The following is a 20,737-nucleotide window of genomic DNA, read 5'->3' on the forward strand; positions in this document are numbered from 1 at the left end:
GTTTCGAAAACACGTATTCAAAGTCGCCTATGTGAACGTGGTATTCACGGTCAGATTGCAAAAACGAAGCATCTCTTGAGCGCGAACGACAAAAGGCAACTCGAATGTACAAATCCGTATTGAATTACTGTTGCAATTTCATCAGGTAAGCAACTGCTGGAAATTAAATATCGCGATTTAACCTGCTATGTAAGTTTGCCTTTTGTGGGTTATATCAGCAAATTTGATTTCTGATGCAACCTCATAACCCCTCACGCTTAGCTCAGACACGCGGAAATATCAGCTTTCTGTAATCTTTGGGACATGTGACTGCCGAGTTATCTAACTAACACGCGGGAATTCCCCTAGTTGTTACTATCGTTACTGACTCTACTGCCGACAGGAAATAAACTTCAGGAAACTGCTGCTGAGTATGAACAGTGTACTTACTGTACCTGACAGGCACTTACCTTTAAAGACCTGAACATCATCACGGTGCAACAGCAGCTCCTTTCCTTTGCCTCTTCTAAACTGAGACAAGGGAACGCTGAGTCACTTGATTTAGGTTGACCGCTTTTCGGTAAAGCCTATGAAAGTAATTGTGTTCGTTCAGCTGAATCTTTACACCAGAAGATCGGAGGTGAGTGGCGTTGGGATAACGAGCTGACGGGTGTCAACAGGACGCAGAGACCACAGTGATCTGTAGCCCTGAAGCCAGGATTGAACTGGAAGGAGCTTGTAAGTCCTTTCAAACGTAAAGTGAAAGCAAAACTGAAACTGCGGTTGTCGCAAATGTTTCTTTTTTCAGTAGAGCGGAAAGCTGCAAAGCTGTTCTTTTGTTAAGGGTTTTTTTTTGCATTCATGTACATGTTTAATAAAAATAAAATAAAAGCAGTGTGGTAGATATTGTACGCAGACAGGGTAAGGCCGGGTTTATAATGCAAGAGGGCAGGCTAAAGCCTAAAAGTTAAATCCCGCTGAAGTTGATTCTTGCTGGTGGTGGGTGAGATCGCCACTGAAGCTAGACCCTTCAAAGTGTTATCATAACCCTTAAGGATGAAGAAGTACTTTTACAGATATGCTCATTAATGATCTATTTATGGAACTCTATTCCAACATTTTAAACCCCATTATTTGTTTTTCGCATGCTAAAGAATGAGGCCGCGGAATTTCAAACCCTTTATAATATACATGTTCGTATAGTTGCATCTTTAATTCGTCATAGCACATTTGCCATATCTTTTGGCAAGTTAAATTTCTCCCGGATAAGTAATGCGTAAGTGTGCGTATTTTGCTGCGCTTTCATTTGTATTAATCAGATTTCACAAAATGTATAAGGATATATTCAGATTAAGTAAAGCGTATAAAAATCCTAACTTAATTCTCATTTTTAATTATTAAAATAGGGTTGAAGCATACTATAAATGATTTGTTTCTGATGTTTGTCGTTACAGGTGAAGTATGGTTGGGGCGGTGATTATTGATCTTTTCCACGATCATTGTCTTCAGTATAAAGACTGCATAGAGAAGCGTCTCAAAAGGGCATCGGTACTGATCAGAACCGAAAAAAATAAACATGTATATCTGCTGCCTAACCAAAATAAACCAGCGTCTCCGGATCACAGCTGTAAAAAATCCGTCGACGGATTATTGGAGAACTTCAGCAGCCTTAAGGAAGGTGCTCAGATCGTCAGTCACCCCTGTCTGGCAGCCTCCTTGTACTCTGTTAAGCAAGCTATAGATGACCGTCACCTCAGTAGCATTCTAATAATCACATCCCTGCAGAGAAAAGCAGCATGGCAAGCCTATCTGGATCTCCTGTTTACAGCAGCCTATGTTTTGGAATACGACGTTGCATGTGATGAATCTCATTGTTCAGTCGGTGATCCCATTGCAACCTGTGGGCCTGAGACTCCCCTCACCGCCAGGCAGCTGAAACAGGTCGGAGATGAGGTCAGCGCCTTTCTCAGGCAGTTACCTGGTCTGAAAGGTGACATTACCATCCTGCGGTCTTCACTGATCTCGGGTAGGTGCTGCAGGTGTGCTTGTTCTCTAATGTTTTATGTGTCTTGTTATCCTTTGGCTTCATCCATATGTAGTTACAGCCACTACGGAAGCAGGATCGTTGCTTTCCCACCTGCTGTGACAGAAATGACGATGGGGAAGTGATTGTAAACGGTGCTGGTAGCTAAAGAACAGACCTCAGGATTGTTGGGGAAAACATGACGGGTTGCGAAACAGTACTCCTACTCTGGAAAAATATATCTGGACTTGATAAGATGCAAAGAAACTTTTGTATTCTGAAGACATTCAAAACAAAATGCTACCTTTCTGGGCAAGGTGGTGAAAAATTCGAATCTGGATACCTTTTAATATAGTTCTTTCTTAATATCACAATGCAAATATTATCCCTGTGACTTGCATGCATTTGAATCAAACAGAACCATGTTAAACCCATACTGATCCTGCTGAAAACTGTTCAGTTTTCCAAATACTATAGAAACCCTTTTTTTTTTGTGCTACAGGAGACTGTTTCCTACATGGCTTCACCACAAGGACGGGTGGGATTTCATACATAGACACCCTGAGCTCGCTTAACCTCTACTGCAATCCTAGACGCAGAGATCCCAAAGTGGTGGTCGCTGAAAACCTGCGGCGTCTAGCCTTTCAGGCCGGATTCGAGCAGGAGAGGTTCCATCTATTAAAGGTACACGCACAGACCTCTCTTTCCATATCACATTTCTGTTGCCTGAGAAATTTGGAGTGCCTAATTGGAGTGAATTGTGTTGTTCGGTAAAATAGAAACTGTACTGTACCCATTAGAATAAACTGAACTGTGCCATTGAAGAGGCATTTTAGTCTTATAAGAATATGCAGGACTTGAAAAATGAATATTGTTGCATCAGTATTGATAGATGTCAGGGTTCATAAAGAATAAGGATGACGTGAATTAACACAGTACTTAAAATGTGGTAACTCACTATGAAAGACTTTGTAAATGGGAAATAAATATTTGGTCACCATAACTACAGATAAAGTTTTGATATTAGTCATCAGGCTTTCTTGAAATGTGGTTGTCTCTGAAATGCCTACTGTTAATGTTGTAACTGAAATACGCATCATCAAGTGAAACCAGAAAGGGGTTACAGGTTCCACATTTAAATTAAAGGCCTTTGTTGAATGTTGACATTGGTCAAATATAATTCAATTATGGGTCGATCGGTACTCCAGAAAAAAACTAATGGTAATTGCGCTGTCCAATTCCCGAGCAAAATGCGGACAAACAGGTAGGCTTCTGGAATTCACTCCTCATATCTTTTTAAACCGCACAAGGCATGGAGCTGTAATGCTGACTGCCGGGTTTTTCCCGTGCTGAACAGGTGAATCACGCCAGTGACGTGTGGGTGATGGGAAGGAGTGAGCCGCCAAGCTATGATGGGATCGTGACCAATCAGGCAGGGGTGGTCATTGCAGCCCCAGGAGCGGACTGTATACCCCTGCTCTTCACCGACCCTGTTAAAAAGGCTATAGGAGTGGCCCATTCAGGTAACCAGTGCGGTCACACTCACTGACATTGCAGCTGGAACAGGCCTAGGTTAAATGCAATCTAAATGGAGCTATTTTCTTTTCCATCTCTGGTGGTTTCTGAAATCTCGGCTTGGTTTTACTCGTATCCAGGTAGCAAAGGCTGCCCGTTGTTTTACCTCTTTTGTGTTGACCCTCGCTGAATGTCGGCGTGCTTCCCCAAAGAGAATGTTCCCTCTCTTATGTAATTTTTTTTTTTAAAGTCATGGGAGAATTAAAATCTTTGACACATGGCAGCAATAAAAGGCAATGAAGGGAAACTGAAAGAGAATGTGGCCGAGTGGAAGTTCCAAAGTGGAAGTGACAGAGCTCTTTTAAACCGTGCGTGACGCTTGGAGAACTTCTGCACCGGGGCCAGTTCTTATCAAGAACAGCCGCAACGAGATCTGCACTTCAAGTGCAAGGAACTGGGCTCTTGGGAGCTACTGAGCAGCAAAGGTGACTAAAGCTCACTTGCAAGTAATAATAATAATAATAATTGCTTACACTTATATAACGCTTTTCTGGACACTCCACTCAAAGCACTTTACAGGTAATGGGGACTCCCCTCCACCACCACCAATGTGCAGCATCCATCTGGATGATGCAATGGCAGCCATAGTGCGCCAGAACACTCACCACACATCAATGGGGAGGAGAGCAGAGTAATGAAGCCAATTCATAGATGGGGATTATTAGGAGGCCATGATTGGTAAGGGCCAATGGGAAATTTGGCCAGGACACCGGGGTTACACCCCTACTCTTTTCAAGAAACTCCCTGGGATTTTTAATGACCACAGAGAGTCAGGACCTCAGTTTTACATCTCATCCAAAGGACGGCGCCTGTTTACAATATAGTGTCCCCCTCACTACACTGGGGCATTAGGACCCACATGGACTGCAGGGTGAGTGCCCCCTGCTGGCTCCACTAACACCTCTTCCAGCAGAAACCTTAGTTTTTCCCAGGAGGTCTCCCATCCAGGTACTGACCAGGCTCACACCTGCTGAGCTTCAGTGGGTTGCCAGTTGTGAGTTGCAGGGTGATATGGCTGCTGAATGAAGTGACAGATCTTTTCTTATTTAGGAGACGATTAAAAAGCACGTCATCGGTGTTCTCGGCCATTTGTTGCTTCCAGATTTCTGGTCCAGAAGTAAACGTTTTTAGTCTAAATGAGACGCCTCCCCCAAGCCTGCATTGACTCTCGGTGCCCTTCCATCAAAGCTGGGACTTCAATTTCATTCCTTTTTCCAAAAAATGTTATTTGTATATATAAAATGCTTGTTTCGAAATGAGCTGTGAGGGATATTGTAGTGGTGGAACAATACAGGAGTGCAGAGTTGAGTGCTGCAGTTCAATCTTCACACAGTGCTGGGCTGGGGAATCGGGTGTTATGTGTAAATGAGCTCTTTTCGATCTTGTGTTCCAGGGTGGAGAGGTACCCTAATGGGCATTGCAATGGCTACAGTCAATGCTATGGTCTCTGAGTATGGCAGTGATGTCAGAAACATTGTGGTCATTGTTGGCCCTTCAGTCGGATCTTGCTGTTTCACACTGGATCAGGAATCGGCTCAGGCGTTCCAAGCTATCCACCCGGACTGCGTCAAGGATAGGGGCTCGGCTAGACCCTTTATTGACATCCGGTTAGCCACAAGGTAAATGCATTAACATCAAGCACTCCGTTCTTGGGCGGCTCAGGTTTTCCTGCAGGTGTTTTTTCATCGTCCGTTAACAGTTGAGCGTACTCAGTTCATTTTCCGTAGTGATTTACTGTCATTTACCGTTGTAGCTCAACAGAACAGCACCTGTCCCGGCAGAGTACAGTTAAAAAATGCTCTTAGCTCAACTTCAGCAGAATTTGTACTGTAACTAAGCTGAAGCAGCACTGGATTTTCTGCTTGGTTCTTACAAATCTCTTTCAGAGCTGATGAAAAATTCTTGTATGTTCAACATTCAATGCAAACAATACTGTTCACTGTTCAATGGCCATTGCTTTTATTTGTTGTAAAAGACTAAAATACTACTCTTAACAATTGACCAAACTATGTTGTGACACCTACTGTACTTTCCTACTTGAAGTTAAAAAGAAGAGGTACAGTGGAGTAGTGATTAGCATTGCTACATTACAGTCCTGGGGCCCTGGGGTCAATTCTGGACCTGGGGTGCTGTCTGCATGGAGTTTGTATGTTCTCCCTGTGTTCACATTGGTTTCTTCCCTTAGTCCAAACCCCTGCTGGGAGGTTAATTGGCTTCTGGTTAGAGTGTGTCTGGGTCTGCCTGCAGTGGACTGGCATCCCATCCAGGGTGTATCCCGCCTTGTGCCTGTTGATTGCCAGGACAGGCTCCGGCTCCACCACTACCGTGTAAAGGATGAAGGGGTTACAAAGTGGATTGATCAGCTATTTACAACAGCGCCTTTCATTCTGCTTAGGGTTCTTCTAGAGCGCGGTGGAGTCCTACCTCACAATATCCAAGACGACACTGTGTCCGAAAGCAGAGAGAACCTGACCCTGTGTACGTCTTGTCACCCCGACAAGTTTTTCTCTCACGTTCGCGATGGAAACAACTTTGGGACGCAGATTGGGTTTTTATCGATTAAGGAGTAACCAAGCCACTGCTTCGCTGGTAAGGTAAGGAGCGCTTTTTACTTCATGGGCCTAAAGTTGGTAAAGCTTAGTAATTGTCTATCTGATTTTTGAAGGTAAAGGTGTCAGAATCGATCAGTTTAGCAGTGCTGAAGTGCTGTGGAGGTTTTTAATAAAACCCTGTTTTTAATATAAGAAAGTGTCTGGTTGTTCTTGGAAGAGTTGGTGGATCTTATTCCACCAGGTTTCTAATGGGGCTTGTTCTTTCGACATTTGTATAAAAAGCATCAATGTTCATATCTGGACCTAAAGCCCTACCACCCAGAAACGTGTTGTCACTAACTTTAAGCAGTTTTAGATGGTGACCTGGTTCAGGTGGGTAAGTCACTAATTCTCTAACATTGTTTTAAGGGAAACCACCATTTCAAGGACTTTACATTTAATATACTACATTAAAGTTGCTGTTATCGAATTATACAAAACACTTTATCTAATCTGACTCTTCAGAATTATTTATGTCCACTATAGATTGACGGTTAACCATTTGTAAAGTACACATATTATAATTTTTAGAAACTGAGGAATGTTTTTGAATTCAGCCAATGTATACATAAATATTAGATGGCAATCATGCTTTATTTCATAAACTCTGCTTATGTAGTACTTGTATCTGATATTATGTATACTAACTATTTGAGTCATATATACCTTTAAATATTTATTTTCATACCTGTTCTGCTGTGGCAAAAGCAATTCCACAATAAAATCTGTATTCTTTTAAATACTAAATGTTTATCTTTTGAGGTACACCAAATTTTAAAAGATCACACAGTCCATAGAATGTTATGCATGAACTGCATGATCATTCTGTTAATGTACAGAATTCTCTACAGATGTTTTTGAAAACAAAAGTGACTGCTGTAAAGCAATTTGTGTAAAATACTTAGATGTCTGTCTCCTTGTGACAACTAGGTTATCACCTCTTTCTGTGGTCTGGCTGAAAATAAAGGCGTGGTTTACATCTTTCTATAGTGAAAAAAATGCTGTTTTTGTTATTTCCAAATGCAGTGACACCATATGGACAGCAGAGGGAGCCAGAGTTGCTTGTATGTTTTGTGGGGAACCTCATGCAGTGTCTTTATGGAAATTTCCTTTGGTGTTCATCACAAAGACTTGCTGGAAGGAATGTGTGAAAGCCGTCATACACAAGGACTAAAGGAAATATGTTGTTATTCTTGTTTATCGTTTTTTAGGTGTCAGATCCTTCTCTCTGTTTTGTATTTTAGACAATAAGCTACCTCATTTGTTTTTTGTTGGTTTGTCAAACCATAGAGTCGGGGATAAAAAAGACCTACTGTGAAAGATTAGTCTGAAATCTCCAGATGAATTCTGGTCACACAGAAAGATGTGACATAAAGACCCATGTCCAGAGAGGAAATAAGCATGAAATCAAATACAAATAACATATGCTACTTTGAAAAGATAATGCAATACAGTTTTAACAGATTAACCAAGAACATATTAGCCACTCAACTGTTGTGATTTTTTTATCTTAAAAAGAGACATACATAGATTGGGTATCCTATGAAATATTTAATTTGTAGAACAAATGGGGGATTGTGTCATACATAGAGGTTAATCTGATTGATTTTTAGCAAAAACTGAGTATATTATATTCTTCCTTTCATGTATTGTTGGATGGATTTTATGGTAAACTGTTTGGGATACCTCTTTGGATTTTGAAATTAAATTGATTTCTGCCATACGGTTTTTCATGGCTGAAGTGTCCTTACTGTCCAGCAGAGGTCACTGTCGATGTATTTATGTGTGTAACACAACTTGCTTTATTATTCACCCAGTGTAATTTGACATTCTTACAAAAATGCTTAAACGTACTGTATATGGACTGAGCTTGTCTACTTCTCAACAGTAATATAATGTCACAAAGGGTGTTAGGCAAAAGAAAGATAATAAATAATTTTGCTAGCAAAATGTTATGGTATCCAAATTTTATGAGATAGTGCTCCTGAAGACCAAAGGCAATGTAAACCTCTAGAGCACAGAATATTTTGGGTTTAATTCTGCCTGGGTTTAGATTCAGGAAAAAAAGAAAGTGCTAATATAAACCCTTGTCTCAAAGCTCTTCTGCTGATTAGCTGATAAATCAATGTGGTATTTTGCTTGAATTGCTTGAAAATAATACAGGAATGTGAAATTTTGTATGGTGAGAAGAAGACTTAAAGGCTTTGAGGACTTAAAGAATAATTCTTTACTTCGAAGAGCTTTACAAAGTTCAGTACTAAGTCGAAAAACAAATAGTGAGGTTGTTTACAAACATCTTCCTTATATTACAGTATATCTCAAATCACATTCTGTGCTTCGCAAGACCCGAATGATATCAAATAGAAAGCAAGATGTTCAGTGTGCGTATCTATAAAAGTTAGTGGTTAGGCTGATGTTGGTAGACACGTACAGCCCTGCGTGCTGTTGTATGGCCCACATTAGCTGAGGAAATAGAATGGAAGGCAGATGTCTGTTTCAGAGATGTTCTTGTGATAAACCACAGCTGCTAGCATTCCTTATGATGTGCGTGCTCTGAGAGACATTTCAGAAGTAAATGAGGTAAAGAGGGTATAAGCTGCATTTGCTCTGTATGTGGCTGCACTTTAACCAACTACCTCTGTGTACCTATGCCCATGTGAGCCTCCTGCAGCTGTGACCACAGTGTGCTATGCCCATGCGAGCTGCTACCTTACCTACTGTACTTTCCATAAGACACTGAGATCAAGTGTTTGGTTTTAGAGCATAAGAACCAATAAAAACACAATTTAAAAGGGGTATTTTCTATTAGTGGTGGTCGTTTAAAAAATGCATACAAATCTAGTTTGCATTAACATCAGTGGAACAAAGCCTGAGCCGATAGGCTGCATCTTTAAGATCATCTTTTCCTTGAAGTACCGCGTGTCAGTTACAGAAACGCACATCAGAGCTTCACTAAAAAGAGGGGAGGAACGCACGTTTAATAAAAACTGGTGGTACAGTAGACTTAGCAAAGCGCCTGATTGTATATTTTCTGTTGAAAGAGTCCCGGGTGCCGGGGCACCCGAACGGGCAGGTTGTAGAGAGAGACTGCCATGCCATGTCGCGTCGGGCTCGCCCCAAACCGCTTCCTGCTGTGTGCGGTGGGGAGGCCTGGTGCCACGCGTTGCGGCACGCACGCTACTCTTCGTGACCTCTCACCACACACAAAACTGTGGTGGAGCTCAGGCACGGAAGAGAACAGCCTGTGATGATCCTCAGATGGCACAAGTTTATGAGTTTGCTCTTTTCTAGTGCAGTGAGCTGCCCCGCGTCTTCACGCTCGCAGTGTTTAAAAGGAAACTGACGGCACAGCCAGGACGTCTACTGATGCCGTTCAGCACAGCGTCTTGGTGGCTGGTGCTGCTGCTCCTCTGCTCCCAGGCCCCGCGTTTCTTTTCAGACTGGGGCGTTTTCTGTGCGTTTTCCCCATTATCCCCATTGGCCCCAAGTTCGTGTGGACTGTCTCTAGAGGAGTCTGTTTCTTTCCACCTTACAAAGACATGCTGGCTTCTTGAATGGGTGTTTCTGTATTGTCCCTGTTTGTGTGTGCTCGCTCTTCAGTGGACTGGAAGCCCTGCTGGGTGGTCACACCCCTCACCCGCAGTGCTTCTGGGATCAGCTCCAGGTGGCCTGACTCTTTCCAGGAATGAGTGGCCACCTGATACTGGATGTGTACTGGTAACCACTTAGATAAGAATTAGAGTTGATGATTCATAGGTGACAAGAAATGCATTAATACATTTATTTCCCTGTCTACTTTCATCAATGTGGACTTTTTGGAAAGGGAGCATGCAAAGTATGATCCTACCTAGAAAATGACATGTTATAATAAGATTCTTAAACATTTAGAAACCTCAGACCTATAGAACGTTTCAAGACAATGAACCATGGAGACACTAACACCAGAATTAAGGTGAAAAGTACCTAGCTCCCTGCCCCTGTCTTAATTCTCTACCTATCCTTCATTTCATTACTATTTTTTGTATTTCAGCTATTCTGTTCTCTGTCTTCAATCAGGAATCTATCACGTTTTCTCATTAGTATGAATTTCAGGACAAGGCAGTGGTAGGGCTGTTCTGTTTAGTGGAACAGAAGACCGGAAACACAACCACAATATTCTGCTTACAGTTGGGTGTCCCATATAACTCCTAAAGCAGAAATGGACAATGTCTTGTCAGGCTATGGTACTTAAATACTTAAGGAAAGAGAGAATATAAAGACGAGTTTGATAAACATGACCAGTGAAGCTGTTGCAGACTGCAGACAGTAATGACATAATCAGAACACCTCTTTCAAAGACATATCCATCCGTCTATTTTCCAACCGCTTCATCCAATTCAAAAGTCACAGGGGAGCTGGAGCCTATCCCAGCAAGCAATGGCCACAAGGTAGGATACACCCTGGATGGGATGGCACATACATCATAGAGCACACCCCGACACACACTCTCACAGCAGGGCCAGTTTTCCCAGAAGGCAGCTAATCTACCAGTATGTCTTTGGACTGTGGAAAGAAACGGGAGCACCTGCAGGGAACACACGTGAACAAAGCAAAAACACACAATCTCCACACAGATAGCAGCCCAGGAATTGAGCCCAGGGCCCCAGTGCTGGGAGGCAGCAATACTAAGCACTGCAAAGAACAAGTAAAAGGGTATTCCATGCTGAAAAAGAAGAAAGAGAACACAACGTTTCGGCCGTGGAGCCTTCTTCAGGTGTGAGCTCACACCTGAAGAAGGCTCCACGGCCGAAACGTTGTGTTCTCTTTCTTCTTTTTCAGCATGGAATAAACCCATTGTTTCTTTGCAGCCTACGCATGCTGACGTAGCTACCCACCTGAAATACTAAGCACTGTGCCACCATAGGTTTATTCCGTGCTGAAAAGAGAAGAGAGAAAACACAACGTTTCGGCAGCCGAAAACTTCCACAGAATACATAACAATACTTGTAGCCTTTGTTGTTCTTAGGTATGCTGCGAACTGTGTAAAATATCTGGATTTTAATTTATTTTATAGATATTGTGATTTTTTTTAAGAGGACCATAAGTAGTAAACCACAATTAAAGTCATTTTCTTTCTTACAAATTTTTCGGAAGATCTGTATTTACGTTCTTGTTTAATTATTGCACATTCACGTATTTTTTACGTCGTATCTCTTACTATAATTGAATTGTGGAGAACTTTAAAAATATCAGTGCGAGTGCATTCAAGGCAGGCGATACAGTACGTGGCGTTTTGTCCGCGTTTGGTAGTCTTCTCTGGCAAGCAAAACAGCGCCGAAACTGAATACATTCCCTTGGGCAAAAAAGCTAAGTGTCAATAAATAAGTTATTAATAATACTGTGTGACACAAATAAACCTCTAGGGGCTGGTGTTAGGTGGATAAGGGAACTGTAGACCGAGAAGGCTGCTTGTGTCGAAAGTGCGGGCTGGTGCCAAGTCCGCCCGCGCTGCTTAAAGGTGCGTTTTCTATTCCAGCAATTTAATTCTCCACTCACGCAAGCTTTCGTATTATTGCAGTTGACAGTTTTGACAGCTTCTTGGATTTTCTTCATTGTTGTTCAGCAAAGAAAGGCGTGTCCGGGTTCACAGCAGAGGCCTCGCAGGGCTTTTGATAGTTTTTTTTTAATTATTGCTGGTTGAATTTTCTGAAACCATGCTACACATCCAGCTCATACAGGCCCTCATGCCATTTGTTGATCTTTAACTGACTATTGCTAGCTGGATTGAATGAAAACGTAAATAAAGCAACCTTAATAATTCGATTGAAACTTTATTATCCCCTGGGAGCGCAGTCTAATGGAACACTACAACAAGGACAGGCAAACATTACCAGCATTGAAGACAGTACAACAGTGTTACAAGAGATGAGTGTTGCTTTACATTATTTGAGAGTGAGATTGTTGAGGAGAATATTAAATATTTCCTGAGTCTATTTCTTTTACACCTGAGGACACAGCAATGTGTGTCAGATGAGATTAGTGTAACTTCACAGTGGAGAGGGTGACCTCCCATTATGTTCCTAGCCTTCTTTACAGCCCTCTGTGTGTAAAGGTCATTTAAGTTATTTAACTTTACTAATTTCCCAAATCTATTACAATTAACGGTACTGATGTTACCAAACAAACAGGTGAGACAGTATGTTAAAACACTTTCAATAAAAGACTTGTAGAAAGGTGTTTAAATAAGTCTTACAATAGCTTACAATAGAGTTTTTTAAGGAAAAAAAAATGTCATTTTTTGGTGTGACATTTGTCCCATCTCAGGTTTCAGGTTTTTGTCTATAACCAGTCCCAACTACTTGATGTCATTGACAACCAACAGTTCGATCATTAATTGCTGTAGGTTGGAGAGGTGTTGCATTTGTTCCTGAAAATAATTATCAGTTCCTTTGTTTTTAACATCACAGAGAACTATCGCATCTTTTAGAAAAATTGTTTAGAATGGGCCCGTGATGATTTTCAAGGTCTTTAAAAAAGCTGCCCAGGCCTGTGTCACCCACAACCTTAATGATATATCTGTCAGTGTTTGCTCTGACAATTGTTAGTGTCCAAAATGTACTACAGGGGGGACAAGACACAGCCCTGTGGTGATCCAGTAGGATCTGTACAAATATCAGATAACCATTTTCACTTGTTGAGACCTGCTTGTTAAGTCTAGAACCCATCTTATCAAGTTACTGTTTAATCTGGAGTTCTATGAGAGTTTGTGTGCGAGCAACAGTGGTTGTATAGTATTGAAAGGAGATGAAAAATAACAACAATATTTATACAATATATACATGCTGTTATTGTTATAGAATATTTATATATTGTTATATATAAATATATAATAGTTATATATCCAGTATATTGAATAAAAATTATTACAATTTTGCTGTAGTTGTAGTTGACATCTAACACTGCATTCTGCAATATTAGTCTGTACTCATGTGCGGAATGGATTCTGTTGGCGTGCAGATCTTTCTGTCAAAACACGCTAAAAAAATTAGGTCTTGTTCTTGTTTTCAAAATGGCTAAGAAATGGATACAGCGATGCTATCAAAACTACTACCTTGCACACCACACTTTGTTGCAAAAACAAGAGTCGCGCCTCGCCTCCAGTTTCAGGGTGTGGCCTCTGTGTCAGTGATCAGGCTTTCTATTCTCGTTACAGCCTCGATTCTTCAGAAGCCTGTCCCTCATTCCCTCACCTTCCCTGGGCTTACAGAAGCATCAGCTATAGATATTATCAGGAAGACTCCCAGTGATAAAACTGGTTCTCTGCACTCAATACCTGTTCAAGCACAGGTACATACAGTATTTTCCCATCATCCGCAGGGCTACACTAGGAGCCAGTCACAGAGGGCATGAGGGAGACTTTGATGCTTTAAGTTGAATGTTCACAGTAAGCGGTTGACAGATAGTGACCAAAGGTAGCGTTATGGAATGTTGAAAGAGAAGTGACCTTGGGTATATCTAGATGGAGTTCTCAAAATATCCTCACAGTGTTTCAAAATATGGACCCTGACTTATTTTGCTTTGGAAATCAGATATAAAAATAGAAATCTAAACAACCCTTATTGAATCTTGTGGCCATATCTCTGTAACAGAGTACAATAGTGTTTGGTGAATTCAACGAGGGCATTACTAAGGTGAGCATTAATGAGACTGGCATGTTACAGGGTTGCTATTTTGGCAAATATATTAAATTTAGTGCTTACCAGGAGCTTATGCATGTGTTTTTAGCAACTTCCTAATTATTTATGGAATGTATAATGCAAATGGACATACTATATAAATGTCCTTTAAAAAACTTTCTTATTTCATATGCATTTTCATGTGAATACAACAGAATACTGTTAGAAAGCATTAAATGAAAATAATAAATCCCTAGAATTAATCATATATTTTGAAATATTTTACCAGTAGTTACAAATATCAGTTGGAGACTCAGAGACTCAGTCCTCACGTAAATAGGGATACATTAAGATTAATTGTTCCATGAAGTCCCTTACCAGCAATATGTGCAAAAGAAGCATGTGCAAAACATAGTTAGGCACGTTTTCCCCATGTTTGAAAAGAAAGGTGCTCTTTATAATACGTTATATTCTAAAAGGGGCTAAACATTACATATTGCATTTTTAATGCATGCCAAACAAAATGATAAATAAACGAAGCAGTTTAACTTTTGCTTCATCACTTTGGTCCATTTGCAGAACAAAATACTGAAACCACTGACTTCATGAACCACTGGTATGCTCTCTTTCGCTGTAATATGATGATTTAACTGTAGTGTAAGACCTGTATAACTTGCTCTGTTAGAAAAAAAAGTGCTATTGCTTAATAAATATGAAGAAATCTTAACTGTTTGTTCAAAAGGTTAATGTCTGTCTGTCCTCTATGTGAAAAGATTCTTTATTTGCCTGAATGTAAAGTTTGACATATTCACGATTCAATCAAAACAAATTAAAGTTTATGCATAATATAAAAACTTGCCAGGTGTGCTCAAAGTAAAATTCAAATTGCAATCCACAGCTTACATACTAGAATAAGTGTAGTCAAGAAAATGAGGCTCCTACACTCCCATTAAGGAGATGTATTGATTTTTTCCTACCTGCAGTATGCAATAACTAGTGTCATTTCTGGTATCCATGAGGGAGTGACCAAAGCATGAAATATTGTCGAAAAATGTTTTGAAAGCAATATTTTGGGTACTCCAGTAAGTATGTGGCCAGGTGATTAAACAAATGACTTCACTACCCATTATAAATGGTTTGTCACTTTTACAACTCAAAGATTTACGTTAACTACCTACCGTCAACGTTGGCAGCACACTGACTGTTTTTACCTTCTTTGTGCTGTGCAAACTGTACTGTCTTTGCAAATCCGAATGTTTATGTCTGGTTACCACATTGTGATAGGGATCCTAAGTTATGACTCACCCTTCTTGTCCTTCTCATCCTTCTGATCTACATGAGATGAGTCATCTTTCTCACCTTTCAGCTCTCAAGATGAAATTAGTGCCGTGTTAGGTTGTTGTGCTTTGGGAATAATTGCTCGGAAGATGTAGCACAACAGGAGTAAATTAATACTAGATGAATGTAATAATAATTTCTCACTTTTACTGTATGTAGTTCTTTACATTCCAAAGGTTCCCCAAGGGTTTTTTTTTACATATACTGTAGGAGGGAACCCCCACTTCATCCAACACCAGAATCCAGCATCCACCAGCGTGACACTCAGCAGTAGCCCCACTACACAGTAGATCTGGAGTAGCAGTGAGAAAGTACTGCAAATTAATTAAGAGGGAAATTTTTGGTAAACATGATTATGCAAGCCCCATAGTGGAACTTAACCATGACAGAGTGTAATGTGCCTACTCTTACAAGCAATCCCATGGGTTCTTTAATGACTAAGAAGTAAGGATGGTGGGTTAACATCTCATCTGAAAGAGATCCTCCGACAGCGCAGTGTCCCCAGTGCCTTACTGGAACGTTGGTTGAGAAATCTTGGTCCAGAGTGAAGGGCATGATGTTCTGGTCTAGCAACGCCACTTACCACAGCAGCCTGGCTTTCCTTGGATGTGTCCCATCTCAGTACTGGACAGGCCCAGCCTCACTGAGCTTCAGAGATCTGGTTCAATGCAACTGAAAGGTGGTAAAGCTTCTCTCAACAGGACACCTACTGCATAGTCTCATGGAGGAAGACATGGGTAGTGGGAAATAGCAGTATCACTGCAAATATGTTCTAGTTTTCTTGATGTAACATTTTTGAAGATCCTGATATGCAAATACACCTTTGTTAGAGGAAGGTACTGAATTTTCTGTTCAATTTAGAAAACAAAGAATTCATATACTGTACAAGTAACAGGACTACTGTCATATTGAATACATATATGACATGAATTGTTTAACAGCCAGAAGACCAAATTTTCAAAAACAACAATCATTTGAAACATCTGAATCTAAATGCCCCAAACACGCTCTATGCTAGTAAACCTTTAATGCTCATGGGTAAACAAGTAAATGCTTAAATGTAAGTGCTAATGGGCCCAAATAGTTCAGAGCACTCTTAGAGTTTAAAAGGTTTATTAAATTTGAGTTTAATGACTTCTATTTAATTCTCTTGGCCCTATTACAGTAATATTGGCATCTGTACAAACTCCACATTTTTGAGCTTGGTGAACTTCTTCCTCAGACTCCACAAACACTGTTCTCTGCTTCATAACATGCAATCCAGTCACTGCATTACCTGCTGAAATCCACTCACTAGTGGGACAGAAGCAACACGTGACTCATTTGCAGCCAACACAACACACAGCAGATTCAGCTGTACATTTGCATAAAGTTCCTTAATTATATACTGTAAAGTGCTGTGCAAGTATTAGAGAAATATGTGGCGAACTTCCACTGAAAGCTAAGCCATGTTGTTTAATGTTATCAGTAAATCCAGATGGATCTGTATTTTGCAAAAAGTAGCCTTTTTGCTTTATGGATGGGTAGAAGGGAACAAATGATGTCAAGGACAAAGAACACCTGACAATGAGTCAATAATTTGACTGGTAAATGTGATGAATTACTACACTACGTCAAACTGGTTACCCATGTACAGCTTCACTTTTGCTTTTCCAGTCACATTTTAGAAGATTGCAATGAATGTTAATTAAAAATTTCTAAATGACAAACTTGGATTCTTCCTTGCCCAACTCAATAAAAATATATGAATCGCTGTGAAAATTGTAGAAATCAATATTGGAAAGCTTTGAGCAAAAGGCTGATGTTCATAACATACATACTGTATGTATTGTATCTAGATTTTTGTATGTCAGTATGTATGTCTTACATCATTTTGATAAACAATCTATCCATTAATGAGCATGTGAATTTATTTTATACACAAATTCCAGTGCCAGAGCTGTAGCCACACAAATATCCACGCAGGAAGGTGAAAGGCTTTGTACACTACAAAAGGAGTTAAGCCCTTCACCTGTGCTCTGACCCTAACTTCTCTCTCCCCGTCTGTGTGTCTCATGGAGAGCAAGCTGGGGTACGCAAAAAGACAAATTCCTAATGCAAGAAATTGTATATGGCTAATAAAGTGATCTTATCTTATCTAATTGAAGAAAGCTTTAAATGAACACACATAGAAATGTGCACCAAATGTGCAACATATTAAAATTATGATCATTTTCCACTGTGTGCAAATGGCTGATTAGTTTGTGATTCTGCAGTCTATTTACCCAAACTTTGCTCCCATTCAAAAAAGAAAAATATGTTAAAATGAAGACGGGGAAGAATACCATAGACTCAGGAGAGAATGGTACAAGCTGTCAAGTCATCTCTGGGAAACCTGATTAAAAATGACCCATTACTGACCACCAGACATGAAAGTTACTGAAGCAGAAATAAAAGAAAGTGAAACCTTGAAAAACTGCATCCAACAAGCAGAAAGATAAAAAGGTTACTTCTCAAGGAAGCCTTCTTACTGCGTCCTTGTAGTTCTGTCAGATGGTTAGAAAACACTTTGGTTTCTGCTGCTTCTCACAGGTCGTGACCAACCTGAAACTGAAAGTTTTTCATGCAAACGTTAGCAACAATACTTTTAAGCTTGTTAGGTAAACCTCTTTTCCAGAGTGTTGAATCTCAGATTTCTAAAAGTACCATTTCCAAGTCACAGTTTGTAAAGTGTGAATCGCTTAAATAATCGCAGATTAATACTTTCTCAGAAATGTTTATGGCACACTTTTGGTGGTATTCAAAGTTAACCAAGTTAAAGGAAATTTGGATTTGGATAGAAGTACTGCACACCAAATAATCATAAGTAGGATTCAGATACAGACAGATCTTGACTCTTACCTGGGTGGACCTCTAAGAGGGGCCTCACCAGTAGCCCATGTTATTGTTAAGGCCAACCTGCTTTGCTTCAAGTCTCTTAATGCTCATCGCTCCTTTGCTCTCACTATTTAACAATATGATACTGCTAGTGACACACGTTTCTTTAAAATAATCATTTGACATCCCTCTTCAACATGCCTCTTCAAATGACAAGGTGACGACAGAAAACAGTCTGAAATGCTTTCTTTTTTTTTTGTCTGTTTATTTTTAGTACTCTCAAATAGTTCCCACGTGTTACATGTATTACACATCTACATATTTCTTAATACTGAGAACTGAACTTATTAGCTTTGCTATTCATATTAGTGCCCCTGTTTCCTTTGAGTGGTGAAAGCTGTGCCACACTGTTCTGTTTGAAGATGGGTGTTCAGTGGGTGTCTTGTTTTATTTAAACCTTTTTGCGTCATTTCTAATAACCAGAACCTGAATGCAAAAGGCAAGAAGGTAGCTATAAATAATAAATGAGGCTTTTCTAAGTGGAGCTCCTAGTCCCCCCAGCATTTGGATTGAGCAATATGTATTTGAAGAAATATTTTTTTTTTAAATCAATGGGGGAGGGTTGGAACTTACATAACACAGCGTTCAGTACAAATGCTTTTGCAGCTTCTGTACTCAGATTCCATTTTTTTTGCTGTTGACTTGTTACATAAAAGGTAAATGCAGTCTGAATTCATGAGCACAGCACACATTCACCATCCACCCCCAGTCAGTGCTATATATATGCATAGTTTGCAGGTCATACTGTAGCATACACCTAATGTTTTCTGACTCTGAGGCTTGTATGCATGAAGGAGGTGCCTGGGACCTTCTCAGTGCACCATTCAGACAACAATATCGGTTTACCAATTCCCTCAGAGGACTTCAAATAAGTTACATGAGAGACACAATTCCCAGTAAAGGAAGCGAAAGTAAAAGCCTACAAAAGCTACACTCTGTGAAAAGAGGATTTCTAGATGCAAATCTGTCGAAACACACCTTTAAATTAAGTTTATTTTGTTTTGCTTCTCAGTAATCATCTGACTAAACTCTTACTGTATTGCATTCCATTGTGGTCTGTATGGGGCAATTTATTCAAATTAGTGAGACACAGTGTTATATATTTTAGGAAAAAAAACTCCTATGGTATTTTATATTTTTTACATATTTATTTGAATGTTGTTTTCTCTACTGAGTTATTTTCCTCCTGTAGGTTTTACAAATCCTCAAAAGAGCACAACACTAGAACAACAGTCTCTGGTGACCTATACTGTATGTGCACAAGGTCTGATGTACATGACTAGAAGATTAATGTTCAGCTACAGGTGTGGAACTGCCGTGAGTGAATTGGACAAATCCCTAATCTGGTAGATGTTTATTTTAAAAAGCTAAAGGCTCTGGGATATTTCCTCAGGGAGATTTATTTCGTTTTTACATTCTTGATGAAAGCTGTTCCATATTGGTCAGTACAATGGTGGTTAGCGCTGCTGTAGGGTCCAGAGTCCTGGGTTGCATTCAAGCTGGGGATGTCGTTGTGTGTGGAAATTGCCAGTCTGCCCTATGTTTGCACAATTTTTTTCCTGGGGTGTTTCCTCCCACATTCCAGTGAAATGCCAGCTAAGCTTGACTGGCTATTTTAAATTCAAGGGGAAAACCCGTCATGTACTCACAGTGCTGCGTTGTGTCCTGTGTTTCCAATATAGTCACCAGTTTTCCAGAGCAGTCACCAAGACATGCACAGATTATTCCTCATTTACAGAATACTCGTATTATTCTGTGTTGTTCCATTTACAGCATATTTGCTATAGATCATTGACACTGGTTTACGGCAAAATCTGGTTCAACATTTTTTTTTGTCAGGAATGAAAAGGGTATTTCATATAATTAAAACTAGTAAACGGTTTTTAAAAAGGCCAGCATCTTTGAGATTTGTTTGCACTTTTTCTTTGTGTTTTTGGTGTAAGTGTGTTTTAGTAGCATCTTGATATTATTTTCCCCTGGTAGCAGAAAAGGAGGGCAGATATTTTAGACATTTTCATGCTAACATGATTGTGTAGTGACTCATTTTGGCTGACCTGTTTCCTTTCTTTAAATAGCAGTGAGCTAGGCAGGCTTTCTCCCTAACAGACCCGGTGAGACCAGAGTGGGCGGCTGGCTGTGAAGTTCTTCTTTGCTGGTTAATCGGTTGCCGAGTTACCATTTCTCCCTGAAGCTGAACCAAAAACAGTCTGAACCCTGCGGTGTTCCCACTGCCAGCTACTGACGCTACTGAGCTTGTGTCTTCCCATCTCTTCACCTTTCCTTGAAGCCTGAATGCCCACATATTTATTTATACCTGCACGAAACGGGAACAAGTAACATCAAACAACACACAGATTTATGGATTGGAAAAATGTCTTGCACGAAATAGTTCAAAAGTCTTCACAGCATTGCACAGAAACACAATCTTGTCATAATTAATGTGCCTCCATAAATCACGAGGGTGACATTCCTTCATACCACTGTAGTTAGTATTTTGGAAACCCTCCTCTAGTATGTTTTGGGTTTCTGGCACTTATGAGGGAGGATTTTTCATTGTTCCTGCAGGCAGAATTGCTATAGGTCCCTCAGACACTTTTGTTTTTTGAGTTCTACCACATATGTTTGATTCAACTGAGGTCTAGAGACTGAGATAGCCCATT

General features: G+C 40.2%; 1 protein-coding gene across 2 annotated transcripts; it reads left to right on the forward strand.

The window, feature by feature from the left end:
- Positions 1 to 365: 365 nt before the first annotated feature.
- On the forward strand, positions 366 to 7,888 carry lacc1 (laccase domain multifunctional purine nucleosidase 1). Of its 2 annotated transcripts, none has more exons than XM_088913722.1 (7): positions 366 to 717; positions 1,434 to 2,005; positions 2,505 to 2,686; positions 3,360 to 3,525; positions 4,971 to 5,196; positions 5,973 to 6,171; positions 7,195 to 7,888. In XM_088913722.1, exons 2-6 carry the CDS (start codon positions 1,441 to 1,443, stop codon positions 6,145 to 6,147), a joined length of 1,314 nt encoding a protein of 437 aa, XP_088769848.1. In that variant the 5' UTR covers positions 366 to 717; positions 1,434 to 1,440; the 3' UTR covers positions 6,148 to 6,171; positions 7,195 to 7,888. The 2 variants fall into 2 exon arrangements, with proteins under 2 accessions (XP_088769848.1, XP_088769849.1); XM_088913723.1 differs by having other exon boundaries at positions 366 to 619.
- Positions 7,889 to 20,737: the final 12,849 nt, after the last annotated feature.

This window comes from Atractosteus spatula, chromosome 4 (assembly GCF_055471065.1).
Source record: "Atractosteus spatula isolate fAtrSpa1 chromosome 4, fAtrSpa1.hap1, whole genome shotgun sequence".
Taxonomy (NCBI): domain Eukaryota; kingdom Metazoa; phylum Chordata; class Actinopteri; order Semionotiformes; family Lepisosteidae; genus Atractosteus; species Atractosteus spatula.

Excerpts from the sequence above, each read along its gene's own strand:
- lacc1 (XM_088913722.1), top strand. The coding sequence starts at position 1,441 with ATGGTTGGGGCGGTGATTATTGATCTTTTCCACGATCATTGTCTTCAG. Across the intron at positions 2,687-3,359 it reads AGAGGTTCCATCTATTAAAG|GTGAATCACGCCAGTGACGT; the intron begins GTACACGCACAG and ends CGTGCTGAACAG. Across the intron at positions 5,197-5,972 it reads GACATCCGGTTAGCCACAAG|GGTTCTTCTAGAGCGCGGTG; the intron begins GTAAATGCATTA and ends CATTCTGCTTAG.